Genomic DNA, 15,294 nt, shown 5'->3' with positions numbered 1-15,294 from the left:
CACCCTGGGCTGAATGTGGTCACCACTGTGACTGTCCCCCGTTTTGGCATGTGCCAGCTTTCAAGGGCTGCAGGGTTGTACCGTGACACGGGTCAGGCCCCGATCCCAAAATATTGATACCCCTTGGGGTGGCCTTGTGCAGCTCCCCCCGTGCTACAGCGTATTTTGGGGGGCCTGGTCTGGCCTGAAATGGGCCGTGCTCCCTACGCTGCTCTGAGCACGGGCTGCACCCCAGCGCCGTGGGGCCGACCATCCTCCCTCGTTACCAGCGCTGCGTGTGCGAGTAGCATGAGGAGCAGAGCCAACAGTGAGTTAGCGCTGGCTGTGTCCCATACTAATGTTGTTCTTACTATTTCAGTGCCATCTTCCTTATTTCCACCCTCTCCCTGAACAACTAAATTAATTAGAGTGATTTTTTTTTTTTATTTAAATACTGTCATGGAATAATAATTCTGGTGAATTCATTTTTTTTGTCATTCCCCACTGCTTCTTTTCTCTGTTGTGCTCTCTTTTAATACACTGTTGATATTTTGTTATAGCTATGCAAGATCACAGCTGTTGTCTGCAAAAAAAAAAAGAGTGTAAAATCATGCTATGTGCTGTTGCCATCCAACCACCATTTTTCTTCCTCCACCAGCTCACAAAAAAACCTTTCCCCTATTAAGTGCAGGAGCATACATTTTTCTTGGCTTGTAAAAAGCCGAAAAACCTCACAGCAGCTTCAGCGAAGCTGCAGCCATGTAAGGAAGCCGAAGCCCCCAGGACAGGCTGGGGCCTCATCCTGAGCCTGCTATGAGGTCGGATCCTGCAGCTCCTGGATCCCAGGAGTGCCTCCGCGCAGGCAGCAGGTCTGTGGGCATCACCCGCTCCTGCGCCTCGCTAGTCACTGACTTATGTTTACCTGGACGTGTTCATTTGACCTATAAATGTGTTTTCTGATCTGATCCAGTAACAAAACCACTCCTGCGGTTCTCATGAAAGGATACAAAAAAATCCAATTAGACCCTGAATTTATATTTACGGTAGTGGTGAGGGCTGAGAGAACCATTGCTTAACGTTGCCCCTTCTGGACAGCTTTCTCGGTCCCTGCCAGACCCTTTCTGACCCTGCGAAGTCAGCCCTTGGTGGCCTTTTGCACCGAGACTGAAGCTAAGCAAGGATCAGGCTGGGGAAGCACTGTGGTCTCATCAGCAGCGCAAAGTGATAAATGAAGGAGAGCCAGGATGGAGATTTGAATCGTCGTCTCCAAGTCCACAGCTCCAATTACAAAACTGATTTGAATCAGTCTCACAATCCACATAACCAATTATGAAATTCCTCCTTGACTCCCTGGCCCTGGACTTGTTTAGCGATTGCACTGCGTATACCTTGTGTCTGTAATATTTTAGAGCATTTTTAAATTAAGCTCCGTTGAGGCCCATGCAGTTCCAATTAACACATACGGGCTGTGTGATCGCTCTGGCAGGGCTCGCCCGGCACTGTTGCTCCCTGTTGCCTCGAACAAGGGTTATTAGGGTGGCTGAAGTGAGATTGCATTAAAGAAGTGAGATGAAAAGCTTGTTTTCCCCCCGGACTGCAGCATTCATCTCTCGCTCCCGGAGAGGTGATGTGCAGTGGTACGCAGAGTGCTCCTCTGTCCCTTCCAGGGACACCAGGGTCAGTGTTTTCAATGACCTTACCTCCCTGCTCAGACCAAAGAAAGGACCGAGCTTGTTGGCTGCCTGGCTTTTTTTTGAAAGCAGAGTCATGTAAAGCAAAAATTTCTGAAGGGATTCAGAGAGGGCTGACAACAGGGGGCACCTGCTATTACACCCGTACATCGGCAGGGTGAAGATTACCGCAAGCACTGAAGATAGGGGAGCGTCCCCATCCTTCCCCTGAGGCGTACAGCGTGCTCATAAGCTTTAAAACAGATTTTATCAGTTGTTTTCTTAGGCAGGGCTCTGTATTTCTGGTCGTCCCTGGAACCAGAATCAACCCTCCTCGGGGAGGCCAAGGGGCGATGGGAAAGCTGGAGCCGGTGTTCCGAGGCAGGGTAGTATTAGCTATCACATTTGTCGTCCCGGAATCGAGCCTGGGGTGCGTCCTACCTCCGAAAGGCACAGACTGAATCTGTGAGGCTCTGCGGAGAGTAGGGGTATTTGTAACATGGCACAAAAGGTAATTCAGCCCCTGGTGATGTTATATACAACCTCCTTGCCAGATGCTTCAACCCCCTAAACAGTTGTAACTGCTTCTCCACAGGTTTCAATTAAATTCCCTTAAGTATGTAAACTTTGGCTTGTTTGGACCAATACCTACAGACTTGATTGCAACAGCAGATGTTTTATTTTTACCTGCAAGTGAAACCGGGGAGCGTATACCATGGCCGTAACACATTTCGCGTGAAGCAGATGTTTCTATTAATGCCAGAATTGGGTGGAAATTCAAAGGATGCAACTTGCTGGAGTAGTCCAATGAATCACTTCCTTTTTTTTTTTTTTTTTTTTTGATTAGTAGGCTCTAAAGGGACAAAAGAATAGCTTTGTATCAGTCTCCCTCAATTAAATGTAAAGTACATCTGGACAGAGTCTGAAGATCCATCTTCCACTGGCAGTTGCAAAGCCATCGACATAATAAAATAATACTCTGATTGGTATTACAAGGCTGCATTTAAATCATTGGCATTCATGCTCCGAGTCCTTTGCAGGGAGCGCAAGCCCTCCATTAGAGAAAAGCTTAATTTTATACTGTGATCTGTATAAGATATGCAATGAAAATGAGAAAAAAAGAGCTTTTGCAGAGCTGGAGACATAATAATAGAAGCTACAATGAATGTCTGGGCAGCTTTTTCAGTTACTTATAAACTGCAGGTGTCAAATGCATTCTGGAAAGAAGCTGAATTCAAGTTTTAATTACAGTCAGCAGGTTGGGGCATAATTCAAGGCTTGATAATACCTTCAATCCGTAACAAAACTCCTCTTGCTATCAGTAAGAAGTTTACACCAAGATCAAGGAGAAAATGTGACCTCCTTGCAGTAGCTAAACTCTGAACTTCAGTATCCCACTGTAAAATCCCGAACACCCTTGATATTTAAAGTACGTATTCCTTGCATGATTATCTCAGCAAGCCTTAGCATCAAATGGGAACTGAACTAGTACAACTGCTCTGATGATCAGGGTGAGAAAGATGTGTCATTGCAGCTTTCATCTGAAGTTTCCTTTGGCTCAAATTAGCTTTGGGGGGAAAAAAAAGGCAAAAAACCCCCCTCTGACTGGAATTGTGTGTGTGAACCCAAAACCGAGTGCCACGTGGGCCTTCCCAGGTCTTACAAGGTAAGTACGACCTGGCTTTATCGGCGATCTCTTTTACCAGTTTATTGAGCTCAAAGAGTTGAAGTTCATTATGTGGCTGAATAGCACCATGTACATCAATGCCCTGACCCAAAACTGAGTCTTTGAGGCCTTGTGCCGATACATATAATAAAGAGTAATATTAAACTCTTCTACCTATTAATGATTGTGGGGGGAAAAAAGCAGAATGTGCGTGCTGGTGTGCTGAACTCAGCTACTGGGGGGCTGCTGCTCAAAGGTAGGCAGAGGTCTCATTTAAACCCAGCGGGCAGAGCCTTTGAAGGAGAAGCTAATTATGCCTTATTATGTGGGAAAGCACAGCTCTAGAGCTACGGGGGCCGCCACCACTCGGGTGTCGAGGAGGAAGGTCACTGCAAAGGAAGCAGAGAGGCAGAGCCCCTGGGAGAGGGAGGTTTTCTGAGCAAGGGAGGTGCTCGTTGCTTTTACTCTGCTGAGGGAAACACCACCTTATGAAGCAAACTTCGTATCAGAGGATTCAACCAATATGCCTGCCTCGTACCGTTCTTCTGTAACGGAGAAGCCCTGAAGAAGGAAGGGGCTGGTTGGTGGAATGATCTTCTGTTGGGTACCAAGAGCCAGGAACTGCCTGGGACTAAATAAACTAGAGGAACAAACCGAAACCACTGGAAGTGCTGACTTTTAAAATCATTATATTTGTACTGACATAACCCACACATACAGATAAGCTTTACGTCACTACCAAAGACGGCCCCCACCAGCGGCATATGCGACTCTCAGTACATAACACCTACGTCCTCACAACACCCCTGTGAGGTAGGGCAAGGCCGTGAACCCCATTTCACCGGTGGGGAACCCGTCAAAACTGAGCGACTTCCTCATGGTCACCCAGAAAGTCTGATGCTGAGCAGGGAGTGGAGCGTGGGCTTTCAGAGAGGGCAGTCGTGGGGCTGCTTTTTTGTCAAACACCCTGCACTGCCGACAGCTCCTCTGCTCCATCACGGCCATTTCTGCCGTAAGCAAATGGCCACGAGCAGCAGGTGATGTCAACTAAGTCCTCAGAGGCATAAAAGTGATCATAAAAGAAGAACTGGGAGGGGGGGAGGGAAGAACCTGTGGAAAGACCAATCTGATTTGTAACCAAATGCCAGTCTTAAATGCCTACCGTGTTCCTAGTAACAAAATAAGTGCATATCAAAAAAAAGTATTTTAAGAAAATGGACTTTTAACTCCACCATCCCAGAATCATAGAAAACAGGGCTGGAAGGACCCCGAGGGGTCATCAGGTCTTTTCCCCAGCTTCTACGATCCCCTGCGGTCGGGCCCCTTCAATAGATGGAGCTTATGGTGCTATCTTGGCTACTTGTGTCAGAGCTGTCCAGCGTCACATCAGGACCTGCATCCGCGCCGTCAGGATCTGCTTGATCTTTAGCAAAGTTGATGAAAACCTAGAAGTTTAAAGGAAAACATTCAGTATATGACAGCATAAAGAATTTATAATATGAATGAATATAGAAGAGGAATGGCTGTTCGTTTGACTGTGAGCCTGGAGAGAGTGCTCAGGAGTGGATTCACACTGGATTTGAGAATTGCAAATGCTGGGCTTCTGTGGGCTGATGTCAATAAATGGATGCACACTCCTGTACCTTGACACTCGGGATGCAAAGGTAGACGTTCCCGTACAAAACCTAATTGTCCTGCAGCTCATGTTTCAAAAGTACTAGCGAGGCAATACCCATGTGGTAGCGCGTTTTGATCACAGTGTAATACAGCTATATTATTACTTTATAAACCCATCTGTCTATATATAATTGACAACCGTGCACGCACAAGTGCATATTATATAGATAGGTATATATAATCACACGTAACAGTCTTCGTTTGAAGAGTATCTAATGAATACATAAAATATTCTTACTAGAACACTACCTGCAATCACATTTGCATATACACAAATCCAAGCTGTCCTCCCACAGAACATGACTTGGGGCTTCCTGCGGTTTGTCTGCTCGTTACTCTCACCACTGCCCCTTATTAAAACAATATTGAGGACCTCCTCCCCCAGATCTCTGTTTAACAATTCGTAGGATTACAGGGCTGCAGTTTTTGCTCCTGTCTCTGGGACAGACCTAATATATCAGATGCTGATGCTCAACAGGATGATTCCTTCTGGATAGTCCTCGCGGCATCCCTTCAGCTGATGCGTTTCCTGCAGCATTTTAATGCTAGTGGGAATGTTCTTCCAAGGGAAAATGAAAGGAACTTAACCGTGAAGCTAGGTTTGGAGTAATGCTAAATGAACTTACAACTCAAATACAGTACAAGAAAGAGCGAAATCAAACAAATTTCCAGGATTGGTGGGAAAAGTCCACCGCCAGGAAGCCCAGCACTGGACTCAGGGTGATTCATAATCCTGCCCTTCATCCACACCAATGAGGCTGCTGAAATCAGCAGTCACAGAGGGAAGAACAGATCCTTTATGCTACAGGCAGCTTTCTATGTGCGTTTTCCTAGTGCCAGCATAGGTATCTGGAGGCAGTAGTACTGATAAAGTATCCCCAGGAGGAATATAGATGGAAATCCCTTTCAAAATGCAGTCTACTGTGTGCAGCAGTCCATTATGTGTAACCATCAGTCTGCTCCCCTGTTAACAGTTTTAAATGGATGGCCACACATCTTTAATTCCTTACCTCCTCTAACGTTGTTTGACTCACTGAGAAGTGCCTGATATTGAAGGCTGCTTTGCTGGCTTCCAGGAGATCAAATATATTTGCTACCCCTCCTGCAGAGACCGGAACGTGATACTCCACCATGCTGAAATGCTGATCCTGTGGGAAGGGGAATGATGGGGTAAAGTTAAGAGGTTGCTGCCTGTAGAGAGCCAACAGATCTGATGGCTCTCAGTTCCTCAGAAAGAGGAACTGAGCCATGGGAGAATGAAGGGACAGAGGATGTGTTCTCTCCTTCTGGCTCCCAAAGATGAGGAATATTATTGTCTGGTATTGACTGGTGTTTCCCCATTGGAAGTTTCTGTGTTTTTTGTGACTGGGAGATGATAACAAAGCCCCAGAGCTGGAAGGTTGAGGGTAGCCATAGCATTTTCCAGCTCCAAGTCTGCTGTTTTGATTAATGCAGACATTGGGTTACGGACAACGATGGGATTCATGACTCAGTTACTCTGGTTTTACAGTTATTCAGTTACTAGAAGCACCCGACCATCTCACTACCCTCTGAATATGAAGTGCGTCTCCATGCAGTCCGGGCTTCAGTGGGCCCATTCGCAGAGGCAGAGGGTCACCTAATAGCTGCCTTCTAAGATCACTGCAGCTGTTTGGCTGAAGTTATTTAAGCCACCAAGGAACTTGGGTGCTCCAACCCTTGGACAACGTTGCTGATAGCACTGGCAAGCATGCGTGTATGAATCCTTTACACTCTGAGAGCACGGATCTATGTGCACAGTGTGTTACAAGACGTCTATCCTGCAAGATCCTCTTGGTTAATTTGAAGGGATTGAGAGGGCCTCGCCTGAAAGCGTTTGTCCTGCTTACCTTCAGGCATGTATTTGGAAAGTGTGACTTCATGAACTCTGTCAGCATCTCAGTGTTAACTGTGTTGCTATTTAAGTGCATCTTCACAGTGAATCCTCTTCCAAACCTAGGGGAAAAAGAAAATCACAATTAACACAGTAGGAAAGAGAAACAGATAAAGAAAATCCTTTGAGAGTGCTGCACAGCCTCTTTGGGGAAATCTAATCCAGGCAGAGTGCAGCCTGAATGGGGTCAGGGTTGTTAACCTGGAGTGAATCTTAATAAGAAGCCGAGCTATTGTGATAATAAAATTGAAGCTCAACCCTAACACGCATTTCAGATTTTCAGCAGGGAACAGATTACTTGGGGGGAACGCATCTCTGGGAGAAAAGGCTGTGAGAGAGTAGAAAGTGCATTAGTTAACACAGAATTTCAGTGGTGTAGTAAGAAACATAAACCAGAAAATGACGTTATTTTGATGCCCTGTTAACAAAGGTCTCATGTTCCGAGCCCTCAAAGCTGTAGGTTAGTAACTCCATATGCCGTTCAGTAAAAGCCAAATAGGTACATTTTACTGACCTGCTCTTGATATGCTGCAAAGAGCCAATGCACTGAAAACTCCCGTTCACCATAATAGCCAGCCTGGTACAGAGGGCTTCACATTCTTCCATGCTGAAAAATCAACCAAGAAACTCTAATAAGTCATCGAGAAGGTATAAAAAAATACTTACTGTAGTGATCGGAGAACACTACTGATCTTCCCTAGAGTACTAAAGCGTTGTGGGTCTATGTGGGCACCCACATTCAGCCACAACAAACCCCCAGACCTGTCATAGCTCGGTGCCCTGAAATTCTGCGAGGACCAACGGGCAGTGTGAAGGACGGGCCTCTCCATACCTCCTGCAGACCCTGCAACTGGAGACAAGGCCAAACCAGCCTTACCTGTGGGATGTGAGTATCACCGAGCATTTGTTCTGCACTTCCTCACTGATGATTTTCCAAAGGTGGCGTTTAGCAGTTGGATCCATTCCAGAACTCGGTTCATCCTATTGGGAAAGACAGGACTGAATGTAAATTTGCACTCAAAATCTGATCTTCCTAACACTTGCGCTCTTTTTAGGTTCATCATTAGTGTTATGTTTGCTAGTGGGGACCCACAGGAGAGCTTACACTGCTACAGATCCGGGAGAAGGATTATCTTCAATTGCATTATGGATTTGACCAAGGCATCCTACGGTCCCTTCAAGCAGAAGCAAGTCAGCTTGGCTAAGACCTCCATCCTCACTGCCCTTTGGAACTGCACAGCTCCCGTGGTGACTGGTGGGAACTCTCAACCTCCGTTGCACTCTAGAGGAACTGACGGGCTGTGACAGCACCATCTAAGATCAACCCTACTGTGCATTTTATACCATGGTGTTTTAAATATCCATAAACACCACAGGCGTAACCTCAGAGAAGAAGCTATCAACTGGCACTTGGTTCTCATGTGCATCTGCGTTTTGCCTCCCTCTCAATATGCTGACGAAGCAAGTGTTGCATTTCTCCATTTAGAAAGACAGTAAGCCAGAGATGCAAGATGGTATAGTATCTCAGAATCACAGAATCGTATAGGTTGGAAAAGACCTTTAAATCATCGAGTCCAGCCGTAAACCTAACACCACCAAGCCCACCACTACACGATGTCCCTAAGCACCTCATCCAAATGGCTTTTAAATACCTCCAGGGATGGGGACTCAACCACTTCCCCGGGCAGCCTGTTCCAGTGCTTGATCACCCTTTCGGTGAAGTAAAATTTCCTAATATCCAGTCTAAACCTCCCCTGGCGCAACTTGAGGCCCTTTCCTCTTGTCCTATCACTTGTTACCTGGGAGAAGAGACCGACCCCACCTCTCTACACCCTCCTTTCAGGCAGTTGTAGAGAGCGATAAGGTCTCCCCTCAGCCTCCTTTTCTCTTCCGCGTTGCTGATAAAATTGTTAGCCAATTTCCGATTGACAAATTGTTATTGTTGAGGATAATCCCATATGTAAGGCAGAAATAAAACAGCTTGGGTTCAGGCAGCAGTCAGTACAGAGGAAATTTCCCCCCCCTTCTATTTTTATTGAGATTTTTTTATGTCACAAAAGCAGCTAGGGGGCTGGTGTATGTGGGCAGAAGGAAAGGCAGTAGTGCTGGGCTTGATACAAGTTGGGACAAGGGAGATTTATGTCCACTAGGTGTCAAATTTAATACTGGGAAACCTGCACACATTCAAAACACAGCAAGTGGAGAAACTGCACAAAAAGGTATTTTTAACAATGGCGTATCTCATGGAAGAACTGGAAGATTCAAAGTGAAAGACAAAATGGGAAGCCAAACCTAGAAAAATAGTTTTATGTTCTAATCCTGAGGGAAGTTGCTCCTTTGCTCTCATACAGATTTGGAGCCTTGGATGCCACTTTTCTTGCAACACTCTGCAGGGTAATTGATACAAAAAACCCAAGAAACTGCTGGGAACAAGGAGGATTTAATTGGCAAATATAGGATCTATTTTTGACCTCTGAAAGAGGCTAACAGAGAAACTGGCAGACTCACCACTCTCTTAGGCCCTCAAAGAAAATTTGGGTGCTTGCTGGAATCTAAACTTTTCTCTGATGCATACGTTGTCAGGCTAAGTATGGGCATGTGGGGAGTGTCCTGCGAGCTGTGCCTGAGAAGGTTTTGCTAGACTGTCAAAGTACCTCTGCCAGCCCAGAGATCTGCTCCTCTTCCCCCTACCAAGGTCCCCATTTCTCACCAGGAGCAGAATTGATGGATTCCCAATGAGAGCCAGAGCTGTCGACAATTTTCTGTTGGTGCCATAACTGCACATAGAGGTGACTCTGTCTTTGTAGGCCATCAGATTCAGCCGGTGGAGAAGCTGGAGTACAACCTATGGGAGCAAGAGTACAGCTTTCACAACAATCTCCAGGCATAAATTACCACGTGCATAGCTATTTACTGAAAGACCAATTAAATCAATGTAAAGGCTCTCAATAACTGGAAAATGCTCTAAGTCAAGCCCCAGTGTTACTCACTCCTTTGATCTCTCTCTCTGGGATGCCATGGAGCCTAGCATAGTAATACATGTGCTCTTCCACCGTCAGCAAGTCATCCAAGGCATCTTCTTGAGGACAGTAGCCAAAGAGTGACCAGTGTGCCTCACTAATTTCATTCAAGGACCTGTGTAAGGAAGTCGGCAAGTCATTTTAAACACACTGAATTGCCAATGCAGTCTGGAATCAGACAGGAGAGAGGAAAGAAACCCTTTCTCCGGCTTCCTACCCCTTCCCCAACCCTTGAAGGAAAATGCTATGAATTTGCAGACCTTCAGCTTTTAGGCCCTCCGTTCTGCAAAGGAAGAATTGTATTTGCGACGTCTGTTAGCACATAGTCTGGTACATAGTACATAGCTCTCCAATTACCAATCTCCTGTCTAGTACATAGCTCTCCAATTACCACCAGCACTTCAGATGGCACAGCTGCCACCAAGCCTACTCCTGTTAAAGAGCGCTTTGAGATGAGTCCTACTGGTCTCCAGGTACTAGCTCAGAAGTGGGATCACACTCAGCTGAGGATCTGAGTCTGATCCCATTTGCAATGGAATGAAGTGAAAGAAACACCACTGGGAACAGCAGAGGTACAACAGCAAAATGCAAACCCTAGGGGAGCAACCATACCATCTTCAAAGGATGAAATTCCCTGCCTTACTTATTTTTGCTCTGTTTTGAATGTTTTATTTTGTTTCAGAATTTTACGTTTCTTTTCCTTTGCCATCCAGCCTTAAAAACTGCTCCCAGGCTGATTTGCTCACACGCCTTCCCCAGAAATCACATCTTCCATACCCAGAATGATCCTGGACCAGCAACCTTCCGCTGGATGCTCCAATATCGCCTGTCAGCATCTTAAAGATGGTGGTCTTTCCAGCTCCGTTCACGCCAAGCAAGCCAAAGCACTGGGTTGTGGGAAAGAAAGGTAGAAATGTAACCGTGCTGCATTTATAATACAGAAATATTGCTCCAAAATGAGTGCTCAGTGCATCTAGAGAAAAGAAGAGAGACTCTTATTTTCTCTAGACCCTTGAGCAAGATGAATTGCAAGAGCGGCAGAGGTACTCAGAGCATACGAACGTTATAATGGAGGTTGTTTATGGTGCAATATACTGCAGCTTATATTAGGACCGTTTGTTTAATATGGTGAAGAATCAAGGATGTGTCTCTAATAGAGTCATTCCTTTTACTGCAAGGTGCATTTTTGCAGTGAGCTCATCTGACAGGCCAAATCCTGATCATCTAATTTGTGCAAAGCCTCTCATTGACAGGAACAGAGCTATTCAGAGGAATGAGGTGAGTGAGGTTTGTGCTGTCATTGGTAAAACCTTAATGCGACACAAGATTTTTGTCAAATAATCTCACTAATGCACTACATTAATAAGATTAAGAACTGGCTCCCTGTAGTGCAGTTCAGTATCTCATGCTAAAATCTATGTTTTATTGCTAAGGTTGGAGATACGCAGTTGTGTGTTGCATTAGCAATTACCATTGTGCTGATAATTACTATTATTTTGACATCGTTAGTACAGACTAGCTGATGTGAAAATCCTCATGTGCTGGGCTGACTGCAGATGCACAGCATCGATCCAAGGCTCTTCCCCACCTCAAGGTCCATGCAGGGACAGTATCTGTGCACAGTCTGTGGTGCAGGGCCGTGGCCTCTGCTGACACCAGCATCGGGCTGACTTTTGCCAGAAGCTAGAAACCTTGATGCCAGTTGTGGCTTGGAAAAAATCCTCTGCCAGAAAGATCAGCGCCACAGTCTCAATGTGAGGCTGCTGTCCTCCTGCCCAGCACCCTACATCCCTTCATATGCCCAGTATCTCAGTGGGATCCGGGCAATTAAAAACATCAGGTACCAAGGATTACTTCCAAGCTTCCTCACAAGTCAGGTGCACAGCCTAAGGCAGGATCTGGTCTCGAGAGGCCCCATGAACTTTCCTCTGGGTCTCAGAGGTGCTCCGTATGCTCCTGTCTTTTCTCTCCTCATGAGTCAGTGTTTTTGCAGGTAACTGCACTGACGTGACCAAAGAACCTTTTTTTCTTTAGAGTTAAGGTCTTGATTCATGAAAACGTGTGTTCAGCTGAAGTGATTTGTCTTTCCCTGATGGGAAATACAAGCAGATAAGCCTGACTCACTGTCCCCAATGCAGTTTTGGTGAATAATTGCAACTGGACAAATTCCCCTGTCTTCATTTACCATATGGTAATCCACAGTGACCCCCCAAAACTGCACTGTGCTAGGTGCTGTACAAACACAGCATGCAGACATTTTGCTCCGAATACAGCTCCATCATTGTCCCATCCACTTCTCCTCTTTCTAGGGCCTTCAAACTGTCACTCGGTGTCCCAAATGCACCAGGAGCCTTTAGTCGCTACCATAACCCCAAGAATCAATAAATAAGGCAAAGGAAGGGAGGAAAAGAACAAACCATTACAGTCGTGCTGGCACAGCGGCAAGGACTGGGAGAGAAGATGACAGTGGGACTGTGGATCTGTTGCAGTTTCCCTCCCCAGGGCAGAAGGTGCCCGCAGCCTTTTCCCCTCGCTTACCTCTCCAGCAGGAATCCCGAGGCTGATGTTCTTCACGGCCACAATGCGTTTGTGAGGAAGGTGGTAGATCTTTGTGAGATTCTGGAGCTGCACCATGTCAAAGTCAGCTTTGCCAGACTCCACCCGGTTCCTCTCTGCCTGGACGTCCCCATCCTCTTCAGCCGCAGGTGGCAGAAGCGATGCTTTGCCATGCACTCTGTCAAACAGGAACCTATGGGGAGGGCAGAGAGGGGACCTTAACCTCTGGCAAGCAGATAGCAGTGGGCCTGTAAGCTTGGGATACTAAGGAGGCTTCCCGTGAGATCCCAGGACACGCAAAAAATACACAGATATACAGACAGTTGCTATTCTCTCCTGATATTGGCACCATTTAGGGAATTAAAAAACCCAACGTTCTCCTTCTGCCTATTTTTTTTCTCTTTTTCAGCAAATATTCTGAGCTGGAGGAGGTCCTGCCTTGTGGACACTTGTAATGCAGGTGACAGGACTGTTCTTGCTCCTCCCTGGGTGCACCCTAGCCAGAGGAGACGGGGAGATTCAAACAGCTGTCTATGGACCGACTGCACTTACCAACCACCTGAACACCAGCCCACCAAACCCAGTGCCCTGAAACGAGGGCCATAGTCTCAGCCAGGAAGGACTACCAAGGGACTCCGGTAACCTACACCTCTGTTAGTTAGTTAATACGCTAATTACTGGTGGGTATCGGGGCTGCTGCCAGAGAAAACTTACCCCATGTTTGCAAAGTGTGTTGGAAATTTACAGGCTTCATAATTGACAATGATGGTGCGAGAGCCCAGAATTAAACCACTGAGCGCTGGCTTGGTCTGTTTTCATTGCGAGACTCCAGATGCTACTTACTCTAGTATGTTGTTCCAGACTCTCTGAATCATCCTGTCGTGAACTGTAAGACGAATGGCAAAAAACACAGTGCCCTGGATAAACATGGCAAACAGCTTGGATGTGGTCTTGTCCAGCTCAAAGGTTTTGTCGGGGTAGTCCACTCCATAGGCTTTTAAGAAGCCCAGCAGCGCCTGATCCTGCGACAGTTCAATCAAGCCATAGCCAAAGCAAAATTGTGGGAACAGAAGGAACGCGTGCCTTAAGTTTTCAGCGAGATCATGCAAGCCCTGAAAAAAACCAAAAAGCAGCACAGTCAGTCACTGTTTTTATTCATGGAATAAATTCATAGGTTTTACTGTGGGACTGAAGTGTAACAATTACATTGGGATTTGCTTGTGTATCAGAGCAGAGATAAACTGAGAGCAAAGAGCTCTGGAGACAGCTCGTTTCACAGGCACAAGGTCAGAAAAGTCAGCAGGCAGCTCTGAGGTTGTGATCACCCATAGTAAACAGCAGCCAGTTCCCAGCGCAGTCCCTCGTTGCTGCTCCAGCCGCCTCACCCTGTGCATGCAGCAGCCCGAAACCCATCCGTGAGCCAGAGCTGAATCCTGCCATTGAGCTGCACTGTGCCTCCCAAAACTAGAGAGCTGCTGCACCAGCCCGCTGCGGGGCACAGCCCACTCACCAATCCCGCTCCTCTGGAGAACTGTCCTGTTTTCTTTGGACAAGCATCTCCATAAAACACAAGATTTGGCTTTAGTAGACATAGAAGGGCAGCCTCACTCTTATGAACTCTCGTACATAGAGATTTGGTACATTTCTAGCAGAAGAAAGGATTAGTGCACACAGCAAAGTGGAGAGGCAGTAAATTAGCATGGAAAGAGGCTGACTCCCTGCCACTGGGGTAGAGAGGGATAGAAGATGATCATAATTGCACATCCCTAAAATCCAGGGGGTTGCTAAACAAGCACTGTCCAGCTAGAGGAAAAATCCAACCCAGCTATTGTTTTACAAAGTAATTGCCCTTCATAAAAAAAGAAAACTAAATCTAAGGTGTACATTTTATCCCAGTGATTCCCAGGGATATCTCAGTTTAAGAGAAGGCTTTACTTTAGGGAATCATCACTGTCTCTGAGTCATTTTTCATCCTTGCAGGGAGAAGAAGATTGCATTACAGATCTAGATGACAGACAGCCGGTGCTGGGCTTAATGCAGCACATGTCAGACTCAGGGCAATGACACCTAGTTGTCACTCTCCACAGTTCGTGCTGCAAGAACTTAGCAATGGTTCAAAGTCCCCATCAACTTTTTATCAAACATCTACACCCACCTCCTTCTCTGCACAGGCAGTTTTCTACCTCTCTTTTTGTATTCTCCCCTCTGTCACCATCACTTCCTTCTTTGCTGGGGGTGCAGATTTACAGACAAGCAAGATTCGTATTTGACTCATGTCCCGTCTGTAGGGAACCCCATTAAGTCCTGTGACTAGTGTCCTCTGCTTGGTCTACCTCAAGTATCTTGAAGCCAGCCAGTTGCTAAGGACCTGATCCACCAAACCCAACAGGAAGCCTCCTGTTGTTTCACCAAGGGCTCAGTATTAGTAGGGTTCCTACCTGGTCCGTGGCCTTTTCCTGGGAGAGCAGAAATACAACCGAGTGAGTAATGATGGTATTGATGCCAAAGAACAAGTTGACGCAGACATAAACAATGAAGGCCATTCCTGTTTCTTTGAAAAACCCAGCCAGCAGGTACATCCATGAAAACGTTGCATACCTATAAATTGCCAACAGAGCAGAGAATACTACAGTAACTCAAAATGCGATTGCAAACAAACAACTAAAGACCTCAGACAACATAACAGTTGTGTTTTGGCATATGACTAGATTTCCGTATTACAGGAACTTACAGAAGGAAAAACGCCTTTGTATCTGTTAGAATTTGGAGAAAAAGTTTATGATACATACTTCGAACATGGAGCCGCAACTGAAA

At 46.1% G+C, this 15,294-nt stretch overlaps 1 protein-coding gene across 1 annotated transcript in view; it reads right to left on the bottom strand.

Moving 5' to 3' along the window:
- Positions 1 to 4,019: 4,019 nt before the first annotated feature.
- ABCA12 (ATP binding cassette subfamily A member 12) overlaps positions 4,020 to 15,294 on the bottom strand; it is a 117,113-nt gene continuing 105,838 nt past the window's right edge. Inside the window, exons 46-56 of the mRNA XM_075511223.1 lie at positions 14,919 to 15,078; positions 13,324 to 13,592; positions 12,463 to 12,673; positions 10,702 to 10,811; positions 9,895 to 10,039; positions 9,615 to 9,749; positions 7,782 to 7,885; positions 7,419 to 7,511; positions 6,861 to 6,966; positions 6,003 to 6,140; positions 4,020 to 4,760 (exon numbers count right to left, since the gene is read on the bottom strand). Of these exons, the coding sequence (XP_075367338.1) occupies positions 4,641 to 4,760; positions 6,003 to 6,140; positions 6,861 to 6,966; positions 7,419 to 7,511; positions 7,782 to 7,885; positions 9,615 to 9,749; positions 9,895 to 10,039; positions 10,702 to 10,811; positions 12,463 to 12,673; positions 13,324 to 13,592; positions 14,919 to 15,078 (1,591 nt within the window). The 3' untranslated portion in view covers positions 4,020 to 4,640. The remainder of the gene's footprint in view (positions 4,761 to 6,002; positions 6,141 to 6,860; positions 6,967 to 7,418; positions 7,512 to 7,781; positions 7,886 to 9,614; positions 9,750 to 9,894; positions 10,040 to 10,701; positions 10,812 to 12,462; positions 12,674 to 13,323; positions 13,593 to 14,918; positions 15,079 to 15,294) is intronic.

The sequence above is a fragment of the Mycteria americana genome, chromosome 9 (genome assembly GCF_035582795.1).
Source record: "Mycteria americana isolate JAX WOST 10 ecotype Jacksonville Zoo and Gardens chromosome 9, USCA_MyAme_1.0, whole genome shotgun sequence".
Lineage (NCBI taxonomy): Eukaryota > Metazoa > Chordata > Aves > Ciconiiformes > Ciconiidae > Mycteria > Mycteria americana.
Note: the sequence above shows the minus strand (reverse complement) of the source record. Positions and strands in the feature narration are given on the sequence as shown.